The 25,907-nt window shown below is 51.0% G+C and overlaps 8 protein-coding genes across 8 annotated transcripts; 4 read left to right on the forward strand and 4 right to left on the reverse strand.

Annotated features, from left to right (window-relative positions):
• Positions 1-22: 22 nt before the first annotated feature.
• AA0111_g363 (hypothetical protein) lies at positions 23-487 on the forward strand (the record flags this gene model as incomplete). Its single annotated transcript, XM_028649537.1, has 2 exons — positions 23-40; positions 92-487. 2 exons carry the CDS (start codon positions 23-25, stop codon positions 485-487), a joined length of 414 nt encoding a protein of 137 aa, XP_028511964.1.
• A 2,446-nt stretch (positions 488-2,933) lies between these two features.
• AA0111_g364 (hypothetical protein) lies at positions 2,934-4,766 on the reverse strand (the record flags this gene model as incomplete). The annotated part of the gene is made up of 1 exon (XM_028649548.1): positions 2,934-4,766. The coding sequence occupies one exon, from the start codon at positions 4,764-4,766 to the stop codon at positions 2,934-2,936; it is 1,833 nt and encodes a 610-aa protein (XP_028511965.1).
• Positions 4,767-8,109: 3,343 nt separating this feature from the next.
• AA0111_g365 (hypothetical protein) lies at positions 8,110-8,982 on the reverse strand (the record flags this gene model as incomplete). The annotated part of the gene is made up of 2 exons (XM_028649559.1): positions 8,110-8,172; positions 8,227-8,982. 2 exons carry the CDS (start codon positions 8,980-8,982, stop codon positions 8,110-8,112), a joined length of 819 nt encoding a protein of 272 aa, XP_028511966.1.
• A 4,010-nt stretch (positions 8,983-12,992) lies between these two features.
• On the reverse strand, positions 12,993-14,297 carry AA0111_g366 (hypothetical protein; the record flags this gene model as incomplete). The annotated part of the gene is made up of 1 exon (XM_028649570.1): positions 12,993-14,297. The coding sequence occupies one exon, from the start codon at positions 14,295-14,297 to the stop codon at positions 12,993-12,995; it is 1,305 nt and encodes a 434-aa protein (XP_028511921.1).
• A 326-nt stretch (positions 14,298-14,623) lies between these two features.
• AA0111_g367 (hypothetical protein) lies at positions 14,624-16,699 on the forward strand (the record flags this gene model as incomplete). The annotated part of the gene is made up of 2 exons (XM_028649581.1): positions 14,624-14,939; positions 14,997-16,699. The coding sequence occupies 2 exons, from the start codon at positions 14,624-14,626 to the stop codon at positions 16,697-16,699; spliced, it is 2,019 nt and encodes a 672-aa protein (XP_028511922.1).
• Positions 16,700-18,454: 1,755 nt separating this feature from the next.
• AA0111_g368 (hypothetical protein) lies at positions 18,455-19,741 on the forward strand (the record flags this gene model as incomplete). Its single annotated transcript, XM_028649592.1, has 6 exons — positions 18,455-18,535; positions 18,658-18,798; positions 18,864-19,032; positions 19,082-19,299; positions 19,348-19,515; positions 19,598-19,741. 6 exons carry the CDS (start codon positions 18,455-18,457, stop codon positions 19,739-19,741), a joined length of 921 nt encoding a protein of 306 aa, XP_028511911.1.
• A 1,084-nt stretch (positions 19,742-20,825) lies between these two features.
• On the forward strand, positions 20,826-21,963 carry AA0111_g369 (hypothetical protein; the record flags this gene model as incomplete). Its single annotated transcript, XM_028649603.1, has 2 exons — positions 20,826-21,790; positions 21,840-21,963. The coding sequence occupies 2 exons, from the start codon at positions 20,826-20,828 to the stop codon at positions 21,961-21,963; spliced, it is 1,089 nt and encodes a 362-aa protein (XP_028511912.1).
• Positions 21,964-23,353: 1,390 nt separating this feature from the next.
• On the reverse strand, positions 23,354-25,163 carry AA0111_g370 (putative amidase; the record flags this gene model as incomplete). The annotated part of the gene is made up of 3 exons (XM_028649615.1): positions 23,354-23,502; positions 23,574-24,831; positions 24,894-25,163. The coding sequence occupies 3 exons, from the start codon at positions 25,161-25,163 to the stop codon at positions 23,354-23,356; spliced, it is 1,677 nt and encodes a 558-aa protein (XP_028512348.1).
• Positions 25,164-25,907: the final 744 nt, after the last annotated feature.

The raw sequence follows: 25,907 nt of genomic DNA on the forward strand, positions 1-25,907 counted from the left end.
AAATCACCGAGGCCAGCGCAACATGCACGCCGCAGCACCGGTCATTACTTCATCGTCGTCACATCTCGGCCATAACTGACCGTAGCAGCAGGCCTCACACGATCCCCCACCTGCCCCACCACCGGCCGACACCTTCCAACCTGACCATCATCACCACCATGCCCCTGACCATGACCATGATCCGCCCGTACACCTCCCGCCTCTTGAATACCCTCCGCCCGACGAGCCTCCACCATCCTACGACGATGCCGTCGGGATGACTGGTGCGCCACCAGGCTATGGCACCTTCAGACCATATAGCGAGGAATCTTCCATAGCGAGCAGCGAAGTCGAGTCCACCCATCGCGCACTTCCTGAATGGTTTGGACAGGCATTGGTCGTGTTCATCTTCATATGCCTCATATATGGCTTCTGGGAGTTCATCAATACTCCCGATGTACCCTCAGAATGGCCAGGCAATGGGCGCTTCAGACCGTCGGGCACTTGAGGCCATAGAGATGGACAAAGCCGGGGTGTCGACGAGACACTTGAACGACCTATCTCATAAGACCATATTCTACCGACGAGACTAACGAGACTGACTTCGGCCTATGTGCGATTGACGCTGAGTGGCACCTATGCCTCACATGCTGGGCGAGAGCTATAGATCATGGACACAATTATCCAAGAAGGGAAACAACGAGTCCTCGGGACACTTCAAGGAATAACTTTGCTCTGCGATGCGAAAGCATAGGGCTATTCAACATGTCTTGCCAGCATCATCATGGTACACGTTTTGGCCATCTTCGTCCGACTGGCCTTGCCTTCAGATCCAGGCCGAGATTCAACCAAGACGACAAAGTACTTTGAGGGCACAAGGGTTGGAGGAGAATATTCCGTCCACAATAAGAGCACTAGAGACGGTAAATACCCATCTTGGATTAGATCCAGAGTATAGTCTATCCCAGAGGAATTCGCTGCTATATTTTCTTCTAGAGGGCTAAGAAGATCGAAAGCTATGCATACTTCTACGTAGAGTATACGATGCAACTCATCATTAATGACCTTCTCTGTAAGCGCTTACCTACACAGTAAGGTTTTAGGCACATCAGACATGTGACACCAAGTCTGCCCACCTGTAATGACTGAGATGTAAATCCGATAACCAGTCCGAATCTATCTTGCAAGCTCCTCAATCAAACTTCATGGTGCGGAATAATCCGACAAAGTTCTGCCTTCGATACCGTGCTGGTCGTTTCATGCAGCTTGATTGTACTACCCAAGACACAAAATTCATCCATTGCTACGTCAACGCACTATAATCTCACGACTCAGCAACTATCGCACTCACACCGGCTCTGAACCATCCTTAGATCTCGCGATAGCGCAATAATGTGGCGTTCGCTGCGATTGCTTGCTAAGAGTTCATAGTACGTCGGAGTAAAGCTTAAATCTAGTGTCGATGCGGGTGAGTTCTACTCACCCGATAGCGAACTGGCGATCTCAAAACCAACAACCTAGTCGTGGAAATAATGGAGTGTGGTTGGAAGGGTAGCTGTGGCGAGTGTCGGCCCGCCCTGTGGGGTTTTTGCTGGTGTGGCATTGAAACTGACCGGCGCTGGTGTTGGTGTCACAAGTACTATATCTGAGGGTCGAGCGGAAGAAGGGCACTACTTGGACGACTCGTATAGCGTTGTTCTAGTGTTTTTCGAATCGAAACTGCGGATCGTAGGCGGGTGTCTCCTCTTCCGGAAACCGATTCGTGGTCGAAAAATCTGCTTGGCGGTCGGAGATGGAAAGGATAGATGGTCTCTTTACTTGACCGTTGATGCTGGAGTTGTGAGGTTGTTCAAGCGACGAAACATGTAATTTTGCAGGCCTCATTTTGAGCGTCTCAGCGAGTGTCCCTTATTCATCATCAGAGAAGACGTGTTACCGTGTCGCTGTGCTTGAGGTAATTATCGTGTTAAGAGCGTCTGTCGGAAAGGAGTGACATCGACACAACTAATACTACTACACCAACGCTTGCGATGACATGCTGATAGGAAGCACCGCGTGTACATGCTCAAAGCAATGCCAAGTCCTCCCCTAGACCTCCCGACATGCGACAAGCGACCCGACAAAGCTCCAGGTTTCTTTCCCCCGAAACAAATCCCGTCCCACATGCATCAGACTCATCTCGCCTCACCCAACGCCAACTCCGGTCCCAATCCAGTTTCCAATCCATCCCGAACGAAGACGATCCAAGCCGGCAGTAAACACCCGAATCAGAATCGGTCGACGTCTGCGAGCTGGCGCGTTCCTTACCCTTGCACCCAGTCCCAGTTCCCCATCGAGAAGACAGGAAATGATCCACACAAGTCTAGTCTTGTTCATCAGGTACCCACCTGTGCACCTGGCTCGCAGCATCATACCTGTTGCGGCAATCTTCGCGGCCATGGCACGCCAGGCAGGGGTTAGCCCGTCGACATGGACTTTCCTGCTTTTCACAAGCTGCAAAAGCTTGGAGCAAAGGCAGTGAGTGGGGCGCGTGCTGGCGCGGCTTTTGGACCCCACGCCGCGCTACGCTAATCGCTAGTTCGAGGCGAGATCCGGGATCCCGAACGTTGGGTTTAACCGTAGCGTGTGTTGCTTGTGGGCGTGCTGTGGTAGGCATAGGCGATTTTGTGCACGGTGAAGTGAATTGGGATAGTCACATACGTAGTCGGGGTCTTTGTGTCTGCGGATGTGCTGTGGAGGGTGATGTTACCCTAGGTAGGCACTAGACGATACAAGATGAGTGTGTAGATGAAAAACGCTTCCGGTGCTCTCCAGAACTCCAGGGTGGAAACGGAAGTGCTCGTGAATTGTATAGTATTAAAGTAGATCTAACTTGAGAAAAGGCTTCAAAAAGGCCTGTTGTGGTGGTAGCAAAGCGTTGTCCGGACACGGGAAGGACACCTCAGTCAGCGACTTCAATTCCTGTAACGTGTAAACTCATACTTCCTATCCCTCTTCATCCTTCTCTTCCCATGCGATCTCCTCCTTGAGCCCCAATACCCACCACCTCCGTCTTCTACATCTTCTTCACGCTTGCATCTTGGGTGTGCATGATCCTCATGTGAGCCCATCGGCCAGATGGGTATGAAGCAGACCTTTTCGTCCGCACATGCTCCACAGTCCTTCCACGTTGTCCAGCGTAGAAACTCAACTAGATCATCGATAAGTTCGACAGCATGTGAGGCATACACAGACGTGAATGAAGAGTGAGACGTAGGCGAAGAGGCGATGGAAAGTGCAGTCAGGAGTGTGTCGCACAGCCGATGCGTCACAACGTATAGGTTGAGGTGCGCCAGAGAGGCGACCGGTTGTGGCGGTAAAGGCAATGTGGGGATGTATTGAGACACACAGCGTTGTGTCTCCAGTGTTGCGTTGCGAGCGGAAGAGATGAAGGGACGAAGTAGCGTGGCGAGGTAAAGAGTAAGTGCATCCTTGTCTTCTCGAATGTCCTTGTCGGTGTGAAGGTGATGAAGAGGTTTGCTGTACCGCTGTACTACCATGTCAGCCACTGCTTGCCAATCGCGCAATTGTTCGTCTGTGTTCCAGTCTTTTCGCAGGATCATATCCGTGACATCGTCTTTGACACGCATACGGTCACCCTCTCTGACATTCTGTAGTCTAGGCATAGCATAGTCGGACTGTACGTCGTTGTCAAACAGCCCGTCGATGTTGGGATAAGCAAAGACGCTAACGAAGTTCTCAAGATCCAACTTCACCCTATTACCGCCGATCCCTTGGTAGCGCGAGGTGATAGCTTTGAGGTACTGCCAGCCATCTGGTCCCTTTCCAGATGCACCACGGTGCTCGTGTTGAGATATCGCAACAACGTCCTTTCTTTGCAGATGCTCCGTAAAGTCACAAAGTATAATTTCGAAGCCAGCCTCCATGCGCAAGACGCCATCGATCTTATTTTCCCACAGTGTTTTGGTTAGATTGCAAAGACCTTCTGCGCGCTGATATTCGCCTGCCATAGGGCTATCCAAGTCAGTGAGATTAAGGAGTAGCATGTCTTGGGTATCGAGTGTGCCATTAGGAGTCTTTCCAGCGGAAAGGCCATCAAGGTATAGCAGGCGAAGGTTATGTTTTGGTGTGTAAGTGTGTAAGTAGCCGTACTCGGTGCTATCTTTCGATGCATGTGAGCTCAGTGGCTGCTGAGTGTCGCTTCTTTCTCCACGATGTGCAGGAGGTTCACGATTAAGTCGTTCATAGTGGTTAAGATCATACGTCGAGGGACGTGTTCGTGATCGCTCGTGGGATGGTGGCCGTTTCCAAGGAGGCCATGCCGGCGTCACTCCTGGGAGTTTTGAATCAGCAAAACGCGCAGCATCTGAGTGACGCCTCCTACCATCATCCATCATTGGAGATGGTTTTCCGTTATGTCGTCTGTCCGGTTCATCTACTCCATAATGAGGTCGATCGTTTGGCGGACCATGCCCTTCTCCTGGCGGCGGTCCCAGATGAGGCCGTGCGAAGATGAGTGCGTGCTCTGGTTCAAACGCCAACCACTCTGTCCCGGATATCTCTTCTTGCTTCGAAGTTCCGTGGTAGAGCTCTGTTTCAGCTGGTACTGTGGCGAGGAAGAAAGACATTCCATTGTGATTAAGTGACGAACCCCATTGTCTCATGGACGAATGAACGGCGTTGAAGACATGGTTCGCATTAGGCACCTCCGGAATTCTGTTTGTAGCATGCGATATAGGAAGAACAAGAATGGAGAGTGGAAGAACAGCCAAATGCTGGAGATACATTGTGTAGTGGAGAGACTTTCAAATCCCACCTTTGGGCCAGAATGAAGGCAGTTGCTTATTAGCGATCCTCGCATAACATTCTCTCAAGCAAAATCTGTGAACTACACCGGGTATGAGTTTTTCAGTAGCATACGCGTTCGCGATATCACCATAGTGATTCGTGTCGAAGGTGACGCGGCTTCAAAGAAGTGTTGCGAATGCACGCCGATTTCGGCCAGGGAGATTAGATAAGATGTCATCCTGTGATTGGTCATGAAATCGTTTATAACGAGACAGTCATCCTCGCGTTTCTTGTCATCGATATGAACCCAAATTCGCATGATACCGCATCTCTGATGGACGGTAGAAAGATGCACGGCGAATTTTCGCCGTGCGAGGTTGGCGGCTGGTTCACAATGGCATCGGCCCGACTGGTACACAGGACTGTGGCCCGGCTGCATGCACCCCTGGTGAGACCATTCAGAGGACTCCATGTAGCGCCCTCAGATCGGCGACGTTGGGTTGTAATGACAGCGCAATATGCACTTCTTCGAGACATATGCTGCGGGGCGGAGTTGGTGTTCCAGATCACAAATTTCTCTTCTTGCACCTTCCTTTGTAGACAAGATGCAGATGTCTGTGCCATTGTGCATCATTAAAGCGTTAGCTCGCTTGTCTGCAGGCGCAGAAGTCGTTCTAGGTTAGCATTCAGGAACCAGTGCGGCTATTCCGCACTTCACGTGCGAATCCCGGCCTTTTCCGCCTCAGACCAGCGCCACAACCTCACTACGGCTTGATGGCTGGCAGAGCGCGGAATTGTGATAGATGGAGCCGTCTGCCTGGCGCCCGCGAGTCAACCGGGTCGTTCGATGGATTGGACAGGTTAACACTGACTCGCTATCATTATACCCGATGGCAATAGGTGCACTGCGATTTGAAAGGCATGTGTCAGCCTAGGAAATGTGGGTTCTAGTGGGTATTAGCAGTATCGACGGGGCCTCTGTTCTTGCTCTGGAGTTTCGGTGTTCGGTGTCTTGGAAACAAAGACAAGCGAGTGCGTCATTGGGCATGGCGTGGTGTGTTGGTCGGAAGCAGTGACATAGACGCGGTTCGTCAAGGGTTGGAAGACTGCACGGTGCAGCCATCGCATTGCCTTCCCAAAGCCGTTGATCATCGCCAGGGTCCAAAAGATGCATGCTGGGATCCCCATATTCATGCACGGTTGACAGCTTGGCCAGGCTGTTCGAGGTGCAGATGGACCGAGAAGGTTGGAAGCATTCGGACAATAACCTCTCGACTGGAAATGATCAGGTCATCAAAGGGCTGCTCAACCTATACCTAGACATGGGGATTGCGTGTTTGAGAGCACACGAGCTCTGCACTCATGCCGTGTGCGCCGTGCAACAGCCCTCCCGATGAAACGCGCACTAAAAAGCAAAGGGCCAGGGCTATATGCGCTTAGCGACCAGGTTAGAACGGATTGTGGGGGCCATGTAAGGGCGCAGAGGAGCGCAGACTGAAGAAATGAGGGTTCGTTTGTAGCGCGACCCAGATCGACCCTTCCCAGCAGATAAATAAGCTACTGGAGAAGAGTGGAGTACACTAGCTCTCCATCAGGCCATGGCCATTCCCATTATTTTCACCGGTGGGACAGGGGACAAATCGACCTAGATCTCCTGCATGAGTTTGACACCTTGACAAGTCGCAAAACTCGCCAACCACAGTACACAGCGACCTCGTGGCGGCACAGTCAAACCTCCGACGGTCATGGTCAAGCGAATCCTTCTCACGGCCTGTAATCCATCCGGACGGCCGTCATCTTGTGCTGTGTGACTTGGACCCTTGTCTTCCATGCCGTCGCCCTGCCGCGGCCATGAAAATCGCGTGTTTGGCTGCTTAACGGCCGCGTCGAACGGCGCGTTGTCAGGGCCGCAGGATTGCCGCCCGGAACATATGCCGTAAGCTCGCACATGTTCAGCTTGTAACTGGCTATGCAACGGTGCGGTAACTTCAGAAACTATTGGACGTAGCCGCTTTATGATGTTGTTCGTGCACTAGCGTGGCACAAACACCAGCGCAGCGTGACGCACCTTTGTCACGAGCAACCACCATGAGTTTTTTTTTTGATCGATGTATGCTCGGAGTCCGCGATAGGGTCGACCTCATCGTGCATACGTTCCTCTACCGTATGTAAGCTCGCGGGATGGAACCGTTTGGGCGCCCTGCTTTCCAACCTTGGAATGCATGTGATGCAATGTGACTGGAAGCTGTAGTAACAGCCCTCATCTAACGTAATGTGTCCTATCGATCCATCGACATGCACGTCTGACTGGAAGCCATGCATGTCCCAAATTCTTGAAACGGCTTGGCTTGTTGCTGAACCATGACGATAGCCACCATCGCGGAAATAGTCTCCAGCCGCATAGCACCGCCATGTCGTCGGGTGACATATCTGTCGGAGCTCGCTGCGACATAAAAACACTTGCGGCATGGCTTCGTCTAGTCCGTAGTGGGGCCACCATCGCTCTCGATCGCTGAACATACCATATTCGCAATCCGATCATTTGCTAGCCGGAGCAGAACGCCCGCCAATAATCCTTGCGCGGTGAGCACAGAGATGATTCGCGACGACGATACAGCCACCCTGTCACAGGGTCCCGGCCCACATGAGTGGATGGCACCGCAAGTCAGCCTTGTTAAGGCAGTAAGGCCTCCCACTAACGAGCCGGAGTCGCAGACCATTAACCCCCGACCATGTCGACATTCTGGCGTGACAATCCGTGGTAGGACTGGTGTCGTGCCTACGTTGTTGTTGGAAAGTAGCTTCGAAGCACATGGATGACGTAGTCTTCGTAAAAATGATCAAGAAAATGAGAGAATGCGCAGCGTCGTATTGGTCAGGAATTGGGATTGAGATAGTGGTCGCTATTCAACGTCACTCGTACCAAGCTAGTGTAGGCAACAGCAGCGCCATATGCATCTATCCACACCAATTCCCAACAAGCGTTCTAACCGTCCTGTGTCCTTTTCGAATGATCCAAATGACTCTACTCGATACCTAGGTATACTCTAGTCTGGTGAAACGCCATAGCAATGCAATGATGCAGGAAATACTGCGTTCGTAGATGAACAGGAATGCGAATGCAAAAACAAACAGGGTATCATGAACGAAAGTGAAGTGTTTATAGTCCTGGCAGCCCGTGGCCTTTCGTTGTCGGCGGGTCTCCAGTTTTTCCGCCTTCTGCGCTGCTAGCGAAGGTTTACGGCGACGAATCGAACCAGGGCAGGAGATACAGACGCTGTAAACGCTGAAGCGATCCTTTCCGAGACGACACAGTCGGTAAGTGTATCAGAAGTACGTTGTCTAGGTGGAAGTCGTTGAAGACTTTCTAGATGCTTTGAGATGAATTCTCTTGACGTGATCTCTCTATGAAAATCGTTAGCGACGTTCGATGCTGTGTGGGAGGGAGTGCATATTTACCATGTTGTCCACACGACTGAAGACCCTGTCGCATCCTTCCCAGTCACACAAGACACCCGGGTTGTGCTTTGCCTCATGTCTTGCAAGATCCTTTTTACTCGAGAAGCCCCCTCCTGTTGATTGTGGGCAATCGCCATGACGGCAAAAGAAAGACTTTGTGTGTCTCTTATAGTGCTTCCTTAGATCGCAGCCCCGAGTGAAAACTGCTCTTGATGTGCATCCTGGGAAGGCACAACTCCATGTACCGTTCTTGTTCGGAATGCCATAGGATCGAAGGTCTGGCGACGAAGGAGAAAGTGATCGCGAAAGGGCTGGTGGTGATGTCTCTGAGGGGACGTTGGAAGGAATGCCACGGCCTGTGGATGACGATGTAGAGTGCGATCTTGACGGTCGAGGTGCGCCAAAGGACTGTGAGAGCAGCGTTGAGTCATGCGCGAGCATCGGAGGAGATGCCATTCCAGAGAAGGATGGGTAAGAGTACGACGTTACTTGAGGTAACGGTATTGACGAGGGTTGTGTCGACCAGAGTGCGTGGGGTGGGTATGGGGAGTCCATGACCGGTCTGTAGTCTTGTGGTGGTGTGTACATTGCTGTGTGTCCTGACATGGTCGTTGATGGTCGGTGTGCCATGTGGTGTAAGGGTGGTGAGTACATGATGCTGGGAGGTGATTGACATGTGCTGGAGGGGTACAAGTGACCCATGCCGTCGTCTGGCGCCATGAGCGCTAGTTCTGCTTCGGAAGAAAAGAAGGTCATCATGGGTAGGGCGAGGTGGTGTAGTGTTCGAGAGTGGTTTGCAGTATTGCGGAAGTATATCAAGAAGGGATATCTGGCGGTCGTTAAATGGCCGCAAATCGAAGCCAACGCGGGTTGTATATCATGCAAAGAATAGGCCAGTGCGTCTAAGCGGGAAGTCCAACAGATGGGTGAGAATGACCAGTCTTAAGGCACAGACCCAAACTCTAGGGATTAGGGTATGGTAAGGCTGCTAGTCCGGGGTGTACAGGATTAGCCCGGGAGCGCACTAGGGACCACTCCACAACGGTAAGGCTGGGGCGTGAGATTCGTCGAAAAAGCGTAGCGGGCAGTGGCGGTGTTGTGATGTCTTGCAGTGCCTGAAACTCCACTCGGCCCTGGAGGACGGCCTGAAAATGACCAAGTTAGAACTTGCAAGATGCTGAGCGGTCGACCATGTGGCATATACTCCTCAAGGTAGATCCGGGGCGCAGACGAAGCTTGTAATGCTCTGCTGAAGGATAGATGGCTCTGTCGGGTCAGATATCCGACGAGGGAGTAGTAGCTACTGCTTGTCATGACGGGACATGGGTAATTTGGCTAACGCTTGTCGCGCGCTCGTCCCAATGAGATACCGTCCCATAGTTCGTGGTCCCAGTTCAGACCAGGTGCATAATCCCTTCACAATTGCGGTGGAGAGCGAGTGAGCCTCGCGGGCCGGCTAGCTAATCCTTGTGGGTGAAGGTACCGCCAACATGGCGACCGCACCGCTCTAGCGCTGGTCTGAGGAGTGGCCTACTAGGGCTAGTCTACTGGGAAAGCTTCATCCATTTCGCACTCGCTTGTGAACGACCCGTTAAGGAAATAATGCGATACCTAGCCAACGGCTAACAGCGCTTCGGTTGCCAGCATTTAGTGGGATCGTCTCATCTCAGGCTTTGGTGAACATGGTATCTCGAGGCCGACATAGCGATGAGTGCTGAGCGCGACCACAACGAAAGCCACACTTTAGACTACGCCTAGTCCCACGGGCTGTTGGACCGACACCAGAGGCGGTAACAGATGAGGGGCAAAGGCGCGCTCTCCATGGCTTTGGAGATGATGGTCTGCCGATCGCAGCATGGTAGGATAGCGACGAAAATGAGTCGCTTACGCCGGCAAAAAATTTGGGCGTAGCGCATGGGGGGTACGCCCCGCGCTACTCTGGGCCGGGAGCCGTGAGATATTTATAACCCCTGCAGCATTGAGCCCTGCGAGCAACATACAATCAAGAAATCATAGGGCAGGGTCTGAGTAAGCGACGTTTCAAGCGGTCTGTCAAATGGTCCAGTGTCTGCGGATAATTCTACTTAGTATTCACCGGCATTCTCCCTCCAGTAACAATGTCGTAACCTGTGACGGGCGGCCAGTGTTTGCCAAGACAGCTCCTGACAACAACGGTTTGATTACTTTCCGAATCACGACTCGTCCTGGTCAACTAGCTCAGCTGCGTAGCATGCAGTGAGCCTGTTGTTTTCGACGTGGCTAAAGGGCGAAGGACGAAACATGACCAACGAGCGTGAGGGATGAATAGATGGATCCACATGCTGGCCAAAGCCAACGACAGTTTTCGAAGCGCCCGTTGTTCCAAAGCGGTTAAACTTGGTCTGGAAATGCTAGTACACTGTTGTACCTGATCGAGCCTTTTGGTGACAATGAGGTACACCGCGTTGTCTTCGGACCGTCGGACATACGCCATTTTGTCCGAGACTTGCGTATACACTTCGGAGCAAACGGTGGTAATGCAGACTCGGAGAACTTCTTCCCTAATCATGAAGGGAGTCCAACTGTCAAAATTCGGATGGCCCCATTTCAACACGGGTAACGCCCGTGTAATAATGGCATATCCAGGCGCCACCCGGGTTGTACCGTTAGCAGCAGTCAGCATGCGTTGCCTGGCGCTTCTGCAATATCTACTGGATACACTATAGTTATACTCGATCAAAACATAGTTGGGTGTGAAGAAAGGCAACACAGACACTGTATGACTCTATGTAATGCCCCCCTCAAACAAAGGAGAAGCCCCGAAAGATTAAATCGCTTTCGCTGGCCAGCAATCGCAGGAGGTTTGAGTATAATGCGTTGCAAGAGATGACAAATGTCTCCTGTGATGGATGGCTAGTACCTTACTCGAAGAACGCCTTCCATCCTTGATCCCACCTTCCGCCAAGTGACTGACGGTTAAAGTCAGGAGCTTGCGTTGCGCTACACGTGCAACTCTTTCGATCCTCCGGAGAGTTCCTTCGTCACTTGCATAGGTAGCTTTGTTGCCTAGTGATGTGACAACGCAAGAGACATTGCCACCTATGGCCGCGCACCGGCGCTGCCTATGACCCTGAATAGACCAAACACCAACAGCTCGTATGTTAGCTGGCTCGCAAGCGCTCGGAAATGAACAGCCCCCCCACCAATGCACTGCGTCTCAAGCTGAGCGAATCCAACATGCATTAAATTGATGATTCTTGCTCATCCACTCACGCTATGCTGTAATTAAGAGTGCAAATGGGAGCATCGCACACTAGGGCGAGGCAGATTTCGTACCCAAGGAAGAATGAAATATCATTTCAGTAAAATTTGAGGCCGACCAGAGACTCCGAAAGGTCGAAGACATCTTCTAGGATCTAACTGCGACATACCCCTTCTTCTGAGCAAGGGAAACTGGCTCAACCTGTCATCCAATGCCATCACTGCCCTAATGACGATATCCACTACAATCGATCTAAGAGGCGATGATTAACATACATGTAAACGAAGGATTCGATCTGTTCTCAGGCTTCCTAACACCACTTTTCTTTGAGAGTCATGCGTAAATGATATCAATGTTTCCAGATCCCATGTTCGAACAGTGTGATATCGGTCCGAAGCCGATCATAAACTGAGTCTAACCGCTTCCAGGATCCGATACGATTGGACGGTACTGTAAACCTACAAGGGGGGTATACAACGGTTCTGTATCGGCACGGTCGGCTTAGGCAACCCCAGAAATGCCGAGTATCCTCGTACGTTAGGCATCGAGACCAAACGTCCCGCAGCGGTGACATGCAACGGGCCATGGGAGCTTCGTCCAGTACTCAACAACGGCAACACCCGAAGGCATCTACGGCAGCTGCTGCAGCCACAAAACCACAGCTCTGGAGTCACACATCTGCCAGTATATCATTGGCCGTTATAAGAAACATTAATGCCTGTGCCGTCATCGTTACCTCCAAACTTGATACGATCGAACTAGCAGAGCATCTTCTGTCATTAATTTCGACAACATCTAAAATTAGGCATCGCGACGTCGCTGAAGATGTCATTTCAAAGGTCGTGAGAGATCGGAAAGAATGTCGAGGTGAAACGTGGCAGTGTATGTCTTACACAGCCTCAATCGCCCACCTACAGATCTGCAATCGCCGACCTGCGGTCCACCAAAGGCCGACCCACGAATTCCCCAGCATTCATCTCCACGCTGAATATGACGCTAGGAACATTTCCTGCATGGGTCGGCGGATTTGCGATTAGACGTCACGGCTGCGTCGTCCCAGTGGATAAACCAGAATAAGCAGCAATGATGCGGGAGGCCTAAGGTGCGAATTGCAAAATCATATCGCAGGGTGCCTGAACACACAGCCTTGGATCTGTAATTAAACTACACAGAACACTGTTTAGAGGTTGTGTTCATGCTTCTTTCCAGGACTAAGTTGAGTCAAATTTCCAGCATCTGAGAGACATGGACCACATGCGAGGCGGACAAAGTGAATCGGATATGGTGGTTCAGTGAGTCCCTATTTTTGGACGACATTGAACACGGAGCAATTTGTGTGATAGTCAGGATCTGAGTGATAGCATGACCTGAGGCGGGCAGTATTTGTAAGCTTTAGACAAGATCCGCGATGCCAAAGTACTCGACTGCGATCTTCGTTGATACGTACAGCTGCTCATTGCTCTCAGTACATGAGCTACATCTTTAGAAGCAACTTCTCTCGAGGTTTGATGTTGATCTAGGCATATCATCTTCCTGCCGTTGTCCATTCTTTCACCTGTCGGATGTCCATAACCTTCCCATCAGCACCATATCTCCCTTGCGCGTCCCACCAATCCCTCTTGACGCATATCTCTGGTCGCCACCTCATCGCCCTTCTCATTTTTTCTTCGCTCTTATCTTCTAACAAATCTGCAACTAGAGAGCCAATTGCAGGACATGCCATAAAACCGTTTCCAGAGCCTCCAACTGCTACAGTCAGGTGCTGCAGATCGGGGTGCTTGTCGATGAGAAAGATACGGTCAACAGTATCTGCATCCCAGCACATACGTGCGAAGCTGAAGTCCCTTTCTGCAAACTGTGGCAATGTCTCAGAAAGAAGAAGACGCATACGTGATGCTGCTTCTTTGGGAATTTGTTGGCGTGCGAATGGGATGGAATGCATCTCTCCATTATCATCGATGACAGGGTTGATGTATCCCGGATGTTCATCGCAGAGCTTCATTTCATGTCTCTCAACATCCGGTTCAATAAAAAAACCTCGATCCACACCATAGAGGACAGGTAAGTTCTGGCATTGCTCTGCTTCTTCGGCGGAGAGTGGGATGTGTGCGAGTGTCCACGCTGTGGGTCGAAGCTGTCGCTCGAAGTCTAGGAGTAGGTCGCTGTTCGCACCAGCCGACAAGATGGTTTGCTGAGCCTTATGCTCTGCACCGTCTGTGGTCCTCGCCCCCAGCACGGCGTTCTTGTCTGGGCTATAAAGGAGCTCGCCAACCCTTCCTTCCATGCTACCAGTCACAAACTGCACGCCCAATCTAACAGCCTCTTTATGCATAGCCCTCAAAGCCCCACTAGCGAACACCCACCCTGCAGCTTCCTTCTTCCAAAAGCCCCTCCAGCCTGGGAAGTCACCTTGAAGCACTCCTTCGGGCATTGTCCTTTGGAAATCATGCTTTGTGTTCAAGGCCACAGGGAGTGTCTTCTCGCGTTTGGCATACTCTATACATCGCTCAAATGCTTCATCGCCCACGGCGGCCATGATAAAACCGGTGTCGTGGTAGAAAGGCGAGAAGAGGGGATCCGTTTTCCATGCTTGCATCGCAAGCTGGGTCAGCCGGTTCCAGAAGAAATCTTCTTCGGAGTCGGAGTCGAACGGCTCGTTGCTCTCTTCCGCGATCTTGTTGAGATCTTCGCCGGCAGAAATGGCAGAGGGGAATGGGTTGCCGTCAACGACTTTGATGGAGGTGTGACCACGGCGAGCGAGCTCGAGGGCAATAGAGCACCCCCATGTTCCAGCACCTATAATGAGGAAGTCGCTACTCGTCTGCAGCATGATGAAAACGTGAGGTGGTGTATATAAGCTGCTCTGGAGGCCTCATTGTGTGTGTTCTTGCTGGCGCCACCTTCCACTTTGAGACCCCCGCCCCAGAATCTGGCGGGAAAGGCGTCATCGACTGACGATGCTGAGCTCGTCCGATGCTCATGTTTCAATTGCACCTACCTAGGCGACTACGGCATTCATGACGCTCTCGCCGAGCTGGAGCCGCAAAACGCGTGAGCACGTGGAGATGGGTACGCTATCTCAAAACGGCCGGGATCCCCGCGGCGAAACTTGTTCGACGTCACTTTCAGGCCAGAGCAACAACCTCGCGCGCCTTGATGTTCCGCATACACCCTGTGATACCGCGCAATACCTGGCGAGTGAATACAGTCGCCAGACAATGGAACCAGACACGACTAGCTGCGAAGGCGGCGGCGGCCACTCCTAAGGGCGGGCGCGTCGGCAAGGAGAAATACTGGAGCGACGAGAAACTATCAATAAGCCACAAATATCCATTGAGCCTAGCTGTCGCGAAGGTAATACATCCTGACAAAGAGGTCAAAACGAGGAGGAAGAAAACACGAAATGAGAAGAAAGCGGTAACAACGGGAGGCATCCACGTCAGAACACAGATCGTAAGTCCTGACCTATGCGGTACGTCAAGTCCCGAATGTTTCTTCATAGAGGCGAACTGACACGAGTTACTGCCAGACGACGTATTCAAATATGTCGGTCACGAGTTAGACAAGTACAAAGGTTGCGACATCCTCGATATCAATCCTGGCGCTGGGCTCTGGTCGCAAAAGCTGCACCAATACCTCCAACCGCGAAGCCACGTGCTCCTCGAACAACGCCATGACAAGTTCAAGGAATTTCTCGACCCTCTCCTCACGGCGCCCGGCTCCAAGTACTCGCTCGTCGACGGAGATCCAACCGTACTGCAGACATACCGCGACTTGGTGACAAATGGCGTATTCCCGTATCAGACCGTGCTGGATGCCGACGACCCCCGAGCACAGGAGCCAAACAACACGCTGCTAGTTACAGGCTCCCTCGTCTGGGACCCAACACTCCCCGGTCTTGGCTTCGACTCGATGGCGAAACAGCTCGCCTATCACTTCAGCTCCGCCGCATGGGCGAATGACCTGTTCCATGCCTTTGGACTCGTGCGCACATTATTCTGGGTACAAAACAATGATTACGCTTCTATTATTCCCGAATCTATCGGTATCTTGCAGAAGACGACTCGTATCATGGAGATGACACAGAACACGAAACTCTTTGTGACCGCAGAGCGCGCCCCACGCAACAAGGGTAGAGCTTCTTCGGGCCGTAACCCGCAATATGAGATTGAGACTACCGTCCGTGCTATGGCGAATGGAAGGAATCACGGCATAGAACTTCCACCACACCGACGCGACAACATTCATGATTTTGCTACAGATATTGAGCGAACATCCAACGGCACAGGTATAGTCAGCCATGCTGAAATGGAGGAATATCTCCGCGACCAACACCTAGCCGGCAAGAGCGCCGTTGGTCTGCTTCCCTCGGGCACCATCGAAAACTACGAAGCATTGAAAGACATTGCGGAGAAGCATCCGGAAATAGAACTATTTGTTCCAGCAGAGGAAGCTGCTACAAGGAAAAAAAGACGAAAAGTACCTCTTGATCACCCCTACAAGGCCAAGATGAGAATCGCGCACAACTTTTTCGCTTCTCAACAGCAGGCATATAAAAACAAAGCGTTGGCATCGGCCATTGCAGACATTGGCGAAGAAATGTACAAGCTCGAATGCGAGATCCTCGGCATGCAGGATGGCCTTGAGAAGGATTCAGCAATGGCTAGGTTAGCCGAACTGAACACGAAGTGGGATCAGGGCATTCAAAGCCAGAACGCAAACTACGCCATGGCATCCGTAGCAGAACTCGATGACCGTATCTCCATACGATCGCCATCTTCCTTCCACTTACAATGGGACACCCGCCCTTACGAACCTTTCGTGATGCGCAACGATGAAGTCTGGCCTCAGAATCGCCTGTCCCTTGTCTTCTCCGAACCCACTCCCAAGCCCGTTTCCGAATTCCCAGACTTCCACAAATGGGTAACAGACTTTATGTTCGGACTTTTCGCACATCCCAAGGATGGTGTCAATGCTGCCCTCGACAAGATGCAGCACGGACTGAGCGATATTATAAACGAGTGCCCTACCTTGAAGGACCCGGAAAAGGGTGGCCGATTACAAATGGAACATCTTAGGGTGAGGATGCTGACGAACGAGATGATCATCGAGCTTGTGAAAGCGTACAAAGACTGGCCGTTCAAGGCGCCGGGCAGTGACCATAGTGCTTACTTTAAAAATAAGCATGTGGAATCTGTGACCGCTGGGTTTCATGCACCAGAGTCTCTTTAGAATATGTTATTGAACTTCAGAATCTGTCAACTTTTCTTTTCACGAATGGAGAAGATAACACAATCGAAATGAATGCGCATGACGTAAGGAGGCTAAGAGACGTGACGATTTGGAAAGAAACACGTACGCAGCGGCAGACTATTCCCATTGCATGGGAGGAAGATGAACGACTTTGAGGAAATCGGTATCAGGGTGACTTGCTTTTTCTCGAGCTCTAGCAATGCAGAATCAGAGATCTAGCATGCGATGATGGTGGTCGAGGTGAATATGAGGCTGATGTAAGTTAGCATGGCTTCTATCAATAGATCTGACTCAGGCATGACCGACGGCGGTGTGAGTCCTGCGCTATCTGGACTACTCAGACTTTGTAATGCCATCAATGTAGAAAAGCTCTGGTACAACCTTTGGGGAACTCCAGAAAATGAACTGTTGGCGCAATGGAAACGTTCTCCCTGCTCACCATTGAAGCCAGAACGAGCAAAGCAGAAGAGAATGACATATCGTGGTTCAATTCGATCAAGCCAGTGCTCAGGTAATCGTTTTAATACCCGAGAGTCAAGATTTAGTTCTGAGCACCTTATTCCCAACTCTGAGTAATGTCATCGTGAACTTTGTCATCTATCGTTTCGGTATCTCATCCTTCAGGTAAGCCCAAGATGCGCACATAACTGTGACGAAACTTCTACAGAAATGGAAGTGTCCTGTTGCGGGACTTGCCAAGCTAGTAGACTTGGTACCACAACTAAGTATGTCGAGCGGCGATTAAGCGACGAAATAAGATCTTTCGCTTTTGGGTCTCGATCATGTGGTACATAGCTCTAAAATGCTTGTCTATGTAGAACTGGAAATCCGGATCGAGTGTGAGCGTATTTTCATCGTATCCTGGGGTTTCTCGCCAAAGTGGTACAGTTAGGCTACTGTCCTTCTAAAAAACCGGGTTTGTCAGGTACTGTGAATCAGCACCCACGGCACGCGCAAGACGCCCCTGAACTTCCCATATGTTTCTTTTGGGGACAGGTCTTCTGGTTGAATGCCACCATCGTTCGGCCACGCTATGGAAATACGCGGGTAGATCTCGTCGTGACTATGCATAGCAGCTTTCGCGTCTTCGTATCATCGTTGCCATAGGTCAAAATGTCGATAACTCCGAGGCACCAGTAGATTCTGATTCTGGTAGGTCCCACGCTGCGGCGTCATCGCAAACACACTTTCCTGATGATTATTGATAGATGAAAAGCAAGCCGAATGTTCGGCGCAAGCCATCGCCGAAGGCCCTCGGCCTCGTGTACCACACAAGCTGCAGGCTCGCATTTGACAGCGTCCACGATCTGAGTCGAGATGATCTGGCTTTTGTCCGATACAAGAGCTGCGGGATGTCTAGCGGCAGCGCCCGTCGGAATTCAAGGGGAATAAATTGATGGTGTGGCATTACTGCAGGAATCGTGTACAGGGTATGAGGTGCTTTAGATGCGTCATTGAAGCGCCAGACATCCAACGTCGCCGATATGCAACTCGGAACAAGGTGACTCGGATGATATCGACTCCACCTCAGGAGTGTATCTCGGTGGTGTTGGTGGATGGATCCAACGAGGTGAGAGAACACGAAAAGGGGAGACATAGCCTGGGCGGAACTAACCACGCTAGTGGATGAAACAAGCCTAGCCTCTTTTTCCTTGTTCAGTGGCTTCGACGCGACTTTCCCAGCTACCATCATCACATCACCCCCACTCTCGCGCTCGATCTGGCATTAAAAAAATGTCTGGAGCAGACAACAACCCAAGGAAGCGGAAAGCTGAGCCTCGCGAACGGCAAGATGGCGACGAGAAAAGAGCTAAGGTAAGTCCTTTTCTTCGTGCGACTGTCAAAACTCCGACCGTCCTTGCAGTCTTGGCCTTACAGTTCTATTTTCGTCATGCAGCTGCTGCCGTGATCTTTATCAGGCTGATGTAAGACCTCAGGGCAAAAGAAACTGGGATATGCCCCGTAGGGGTGGGATCCAATCTCGTGCTATCAAGCCCGGTGATGCGGGCATATGGGCAACATGTGCTATGAAGAAGGAAGCAAAATCCGTCTCTGACCTTCGAGATTTGTTCCAAGAGGTAAAAAAAATCTTAATATTGCACTGCGATCGAGTTGTACGACCGACGATGCTGATTAGTGGCAGTACGCTACTACGCTGTATGGCACGGCCGAGTCCAATGGCACGGCTGCAGAGGACAGCTCTGATTCCGAAGGAGGTGATATTGAAGCTGAGATCAAAAAAGAGCTCGCCGATATCCGCAAGCCGACCACAAAGCCATTGTTCACATCCCTCAAGCTCGATACCCAATGCTGTAAGGATTGCCAACCATGCTTATGACAGTTCATGCTGACCAATCCAAGTGATGTTCTTCAGGACACGCTCACCTATCGAACCTGTCACGTTTGTTCATAAGATCTGTCAGGATATTGCAAATGGCGCACAGCCAAAGAACTTACGTTACGTCAAGCGACTAACACCCATCACTGCAACAGATAAGGCTACTCCTCAGGGTCTTGAAGCTGTCGCGAAAGAAGTCCTCGCACCCCACTTTCATGGCGCAGATCAAGCGGGGAAGAAGGTGAGTACAAGCTCCTTCTATTAGATGATGCAGCCTCGTCGTGTAAAGATCTTCGCTAATGCACGTCGACCCAAGTTTGCAATACGTCCATCGATACGCAATAACAAGGAGTTTTTGAGAGACGGTGTCATCAACACAATTGCAGCTGCGGTTGGTCCCGGGCACAAAGTCGACCTCAAAAATTATGATCTCCTTATTCTTGTAGAGATTTACAAGGTACGGTTATGCCCCCCTGTGGTAGTCACGCGTCTTAGCTGCACGGTGTGATGAGATTCTGGTAATTGCTTACGTCTGATAGAATGTCTTGGGTATGAGCGTGGTTGGGCCTGACTTTGAGAAGCTCAAACGTTTCAACATTGAAGAGCTTCGTCAGCCATTGTCTTCTGTCAAACCAGAAACCGACGATCAGTCGGGAAAGATCAACAAAAACAATAGTGCCTGAGAAGGAGATGAACGGATGTGCTGCGTGGGGTAGCAGTCTCGTGGCTAGAACGCCCAGCGCAACATTGTCCACAAACCGAATAAACCTCCGATCGGGGCCACTATGGCTTGCATTGATGGTTACCCTTGGGATGAAGCAGACGACTGGTGAAACATCGGAGGAGGTACAACAGCTATTCAGATGCTGACCTGAGACCCAGCGTTCTACTGCGACTCGTCTCCGATCTGTCGGGTGTATATTTTAGGGCTTGCACGGACCGCCACCATTATGACGGAAGGGCGTCGATGGTGTGGAAGTAGTTGACTGGCCAGGTCCTTGTAACAGATTGTGCCGAGCGAACGGAGGCCCCATACCAGCCTGACGTTGCGCTGATCACAACATTCCGCTCTCTCATACCACACTCATGTTCACGTGGTCACTTACCGTCTCTCAGTTTCCATCAGCATGTGCTATCGAGAGACGTTAATCATTGATGCATCCTTGAACCTTGCCTCTGCATAGCCAATCATGACACGCGATAGGCGACATTCTTACCGGACGCCTAACCGCTTGTAGGTGCTCTTAACGAACGGTGAGAACGCCAGCCTGGACGCCTCTCGCGTCCTTCTCCGGCTTTGCTAGCCTTATCCGCCCAGAAAGAAGGCGCTTGCCTACAAGCCCCGTACACGCATGAATGACTTTTGCTTTTCCGCTAAGCAGGGGATAAACGAGAGGGTAGTCGAGGTGGCTTATAGAATGATTGGAATTTGTAGAAGTGCTACTATGTGTCGACTGTGATGCGAATCGGTTTGGCCGAACGAAGGAAATGGTTTCATCAACTGGAATTCAGCATACTCGGTCTTGCTCGGTCTGGCGTTACGATGCTTTTGCTTCCCGACGTACATCGGAAAATCTGTTGCAACCAGATCGATCTATGTCGACACGATGTAAAAGGAACACTATGAGAAGTTGTTCATGTAGCATCGGGCCATTCTTAATGCTTAGGGAGTCCCTGACATGCAGCAGTCCACAAGCTCCCGGCCTCCACTTTCGGATCACGCTAAGCCCCGCCTGAATCTAGTACATCGCTACCCAACTCTTCATAATGCATCTTCCCCCGCTGGATGTCGCAATCTATCCCTTCACCAGTATGAGCCGTGGTACGTATGCTCTAGAGCACGCTCGGCCCTCTTCGTCAACCTCATCATCTTCGTCGTCTTCATCAACATCTTCACGTACTGCCATCACTACACTCGACTTTCCTAGCATACAGAGGGTGATCAGATCAGTGTTCCGATCCTCGAAAATCACTGTGCAGCAAGTTGAAGTTCTACAAAGATGCCTCCATCAAGTTTACCTCACAAGACTAGAAGATGGTAGTTGTTTAACGCTTAAATGCCCACCACCTTACAACGTGCGACTCCTCCGGCACGAGAAACACCTCCTGGAAACAGAACGGAAGACGCTCGAGACATTACACGAGTACACACAAATACCTGTCCCCCAACTCATCAAGTATGATAGTCACGGCGGACCTCTCGGCACACCATTTCTCATGATGAGCCACATAGCCGGTCGCAAGCTTTCGGAACTTGCGCCGTATCTTACAGCCAGCGAACGAAGTTCCATCGACCAAACACTGGGTGTTCATGTCCGCGCTCTCACTACGCTGTCAGCAACCCAATTCGGCATGACACACCGAGTCTTCGCCAAAAAGGGCAGCAATTCCTGGCGCGAGGCCTTCCTCGCTCTCCTCGAAGCAACAATCCGCGACGCGGAAGATATGCTCGTCAACGCACACTCTGAAAGCATACGATTCTGGGTCGGCAAGCACGCGCAATGCCTAGAAGATGTCATTGAGCCGCGTCTTGTGGCCTTGAACGTATGTGACCCCGAAAACGTGCTTATCGACGAGCGTACTAAGCAGGTCGCTGGTCTGGTTGGTTTCTCAAACGTCATCTGGGGCGATCCGCTGATGAGCGGCGGTATGGCGGATGGCAACGAAGCGTTCTTTGCGGGCTTAGGGGACTACCCGGTCAAGACTGCGAGTGCGAGGACCAGAATGCTCATGTGAGTGGTGGCGCGGGTAATTAGCGGGTCGCAGTACTAACCGTGATAGGTACAAAACTTACAGAGCAACAGTGCGAATTGTCACACACCACTACCGGCCGCATGACGGCGTTGATGAACTTGGTGCGAGGCGAGAGTTGAGCTATGCGCTCAACGACCTTGCAGCCATCTAGGCTATAGTAGCGTAAAAGGCCTAGAATGGCATTAGATTTCTCATCATGCTTTGCATCAAGCGGGTCAGGTGTTAAACGAATATACATGGCGTTATAGGAGTGCTCCAGATGTATGGGTACTATATTTTTTTTTTATCTGGAAAGAGTTTGGGCTTCAGGGCGTAGAGCGTCTCTTTCTTGCACTACGAATGATCGGGGATAGCCAGAAGAGTAGTCGCTGCAGACCATTGACATTGATGGACTGTTTACGGCTAGGTGTAGCGAGCGGTGTAACATCGCGGTGTGCTATCACTGAACGCCTGGATTAGTTACGAAGGGGCGTAAAGTGCTGAGTTTCACCGCATAAGAATGAGCTTTTTGCAAGCTTACATTGTGTATTATACCCCCTCCACAATATGAGTTTCACTCCTACTAGACGATACAATCATACCGTCCGTCGTTTACGCGTGTCTTTGCTCATTGATTGATACTTGTCGCGTGAGCTAGTGACTGGAGAGGGAAGAAAGTGGATATAGTTACCGTCTTGAATTTGTCGTAAATGTTATTGCTTCGCCTAATGACGCGACGGTACAGCAACTGGGGTAGGCGAATGTTGTGATTCGAAGCAACATCGCGCTGTCACAAGCCGCTCAGCCCCAGAAACGTGCATAGACACACAGAGAATGTAACGTTCTACCTCGATACCCATAAGTACTAATTTGCGGAGTGGGTCGAGCTACTGTGCCTGTGCCGCCCTTGGCCATGGATCATAAGTGCTGACGACCCATAACCTACAATTACCATACATGCCATGCATCGTCTACCCTTGCCAACACATGCGTGTCCACTGCCTACTCTAATGCTCTATCTCGCTCACCCCTGTTTCTGGAATCGATTAGTGGTAATCTGTGGAAGCACATCCGCCAATCATCTACGTCGAAGTTCGCTAGATAACGCCTCATTTGGAGTAGTGCGAGGGAGGGGTAAGCGAAGATAGACGACACATGGCGGGCCGATGTTCTTCGGAGTTGCACGTTCGTAGCTTCTCGCTACTTTTGTAGGAGATGGGTAAGAGCGGCTTAGCGTGAACAAAGTGGGTGACGACGAGGCTGTAAGCCTTGAAGGACAACTGTAATTCAGGTCTTTCCAATCATGTGACAAGTCTGTGTTCACCTGCCTTTCTATATAGATTCGGTGCCTCGCTCGCTTATTGTCATGTGCAGAGTTTACTTGTGAAGAATGACTATAGGATTCAAAGGAGATGGCCTTCAGTTTCGAAGTACGATAAGCGCCTGGTGGCGAAGAAGATAACATGGCTCGAGCTGCCACTTCCCGAAACAAGGCTTGAAGGATGATGTTTCGGAGCGACACATGATAAGAGATGCGCCAAATAGTTGTCATTACCATGAGTTTACAGTTTCGCGTCAAGTCGAGTTGAGCCCTTTAGCGCATCGTCGATAGTAGACATAGCCTGGACAAGTTTTTCTTCTTGCAACCTCGGTGCAACGACTTGTACGCAAAGTGGTGTTCCAAGGTAGATCGATCGATCGAAGTCAGCCCCTAAAGAAAATGTTAGCCATACAGCAACTCGGTGTGCTTTCAGCACTCGCCAGTCCAGTGGTACTACTTACAAAGCTCTCTATTTGCCTTATCCCAGCTGCCTAATGGCTTCGTGTCCGCCATCTCTCCCTCCATATCTGCCGTTCCGAATGATCTTACTGGCACAACACCCGCCGGGTAATCCAACAGCACGAAGGAGCTAGTGTAACTAACACCATTGTAGCGGTCAATGGGCGGCACAGGATGTGGCGCAACAGGACAGATAAAGGCATCAATCTCGCCATGCTGGTCTTTCCAGATCTGCAAAAACTTCTTTCGTAACTGCTCACGTTTACCGTGGAGTTGCTGGACTTTGAGAAGCTCCATGGGCTTCTTACGCTTGAGCCGTGTGGATAACCAAGGTGAGAGAGGCTCTTTGAAGGACTCCAGGATATCGAACATTGCGTTTCCGCCCTCAACACCAAAAAGTGCGTTAGCGAGGGATTGGCATTGTGAGAAAAGTGGTGTGATATCCATCTCAACCACCTCAGTTCCGGACTTCTTCAATTTGTCTTTGACTTCATCTAAGATGTTCAGGATTGGAGGATGCGGTTCGATGACTCCATCTCTTCTGACGACACCAATTCTCAACTTCTTTCGTGTTGTGGACAAGGAAGACCATGGTGATGGCACGACATCCGGGTCCATTCCCCAGGGTTGCTGTGTCGATACTGCGGAAAAGAAGAGTTCGATGTCGCGCATAGTGTGGGCGAGCGGCCCAGCACTGGCTGGGATACCAATTTTCGTCGCTCCAGGCAGCATACCACCCTCTTGGCCGGCGTAAGGTATGCGTTCCCAGCTAGGTTTGATACCAAAGGTTCCATCGCACATGGCTGGTATCCTAATACTACCGCCAACATCTGTACCCACACCTAATACCGAGCCGCGCATTGCGATCAATGCTCCTTCTCCCCCTGAACTTCCACCAGCAGTTACAGCGGTATTGAGTGGATTGATAGTGCGCCCAAAGACATTATTGTGGGAGTCCAGAGCCATGAGCGTCTGGGGTACATTTGTCTTGCAGTACAAAACTGCTCCAGCGCCCAGCAAGCAATCGACCAGGACTGAGTTTTCTTCCGCTGGCTTGAAGCAAAGGGCTGCGAGGCCAATAGAAGCATCGTAACCACGCACCCTAAAAGTATCTTTGAGAGAGACAGGCACACCATGCAGAGGTCCAAGAGGAGCTTTTCCTGATGCTAGATGGTCGTCAAGTTCCGAAGCTCTCTTCAGCGCGTCATCGAAGAAGACCTCTGTAAGGCAATTTGTGAGTTGGTGGGCAATCGCCGCTCTCTGTTTCAATGTCAGACACTAATAGGCGATGCCAACTGCGGATTCAGTAAGAAAAGACATACTTTACAAAAGGCTCTCGTTACATCAATGCACATTAGTTTCCTGGCCTTGATCGCTTCGGCCAGCGCGACAGCATCATAATTTTCGGTGATGTCCAATTCCTTCTTTGTTAGAATCCCGGACTTGTGTGGTATATCCGTATAGCTCTTAACATTGGCCTCGGGTAAGCTGCTCAGCTTCCACTCCTTTGGTATGCGTCCGTCTTGTTCTTCCTTCTTCCGTTTTGATACAGACTGCCAATCGGCCTTGGATGATAAACTTTCCTGAGACATTGCGATGCTTGAGTGTGTCGAAGACCAGCGTCGTGATGTTGCGGAGATGGTGAATGCTAGGGTAGAAGCCGAGGTATGCCACGAACGGACTAGTGCTTTGAGGGGTAGGGAACATTGATTGCTGACTCTCAGGGCATCATCGACTGGTGGCATACGAGTAGACAATTCTACGCTAAAGCAGCGCTTCTCGTCGCGAGCTATACCATACCTTCTTCCTACTCCACGGATTGCGCGCCGCGAAGCATACGCGGGTTTCGACATTGGCCTCGAAACGGCTTCCTTCCAATCATGTCCGCCATTAGCACCACTCTTCTCATAGAACAGACTCTTAATTCAGGAAAGATGTCGTCAGGTACCAAAACCTGATTGCGTAAGTAGCAGGCTGGAATACTTACCCGAAGACGGCAGGACGCCTCCTTGCGCTAGGGAAATGAAGGGTACCAAGAGGATGTTGAGAGGATGAGATAAGGATTGCGACGAAGAAGAACCACGGACAACGACCGCAAAGTCACTGCTACCGTTGGCATGATCCTATGTAGGAAACGGTCACATGTTTACGTGCTTCACATGGATATTAGTTTGCTGACATCTGACATGACGGGGAGTCGCGATCGCGTCTGTAATCCCTGTTGCCGTCGATTGAGGGCGCGCCACAAGCGTCTCCTGCCAGCTGCCCCGGAATATTTTCCCGCTTGGCCCTGGCTGGCACCGCGACGCACGCCGTGCCCCCATTGCTAGTAGCCC

The sequence above is a fragment of the Alternaria arborescens genome (genome assembly GCF_004154835.1).
Source record: "Alternaria arborescens strain FERA 675 chromosome Unknown contig_1, whole genome shotgun sequence".
Taxonomy (NCBI): Eukaryota; Fungi; Ascomycota; class Dothideomycetes; order Pleosporales; family Pleosporaceae; genus Alternaria; species Alternaria arborescens.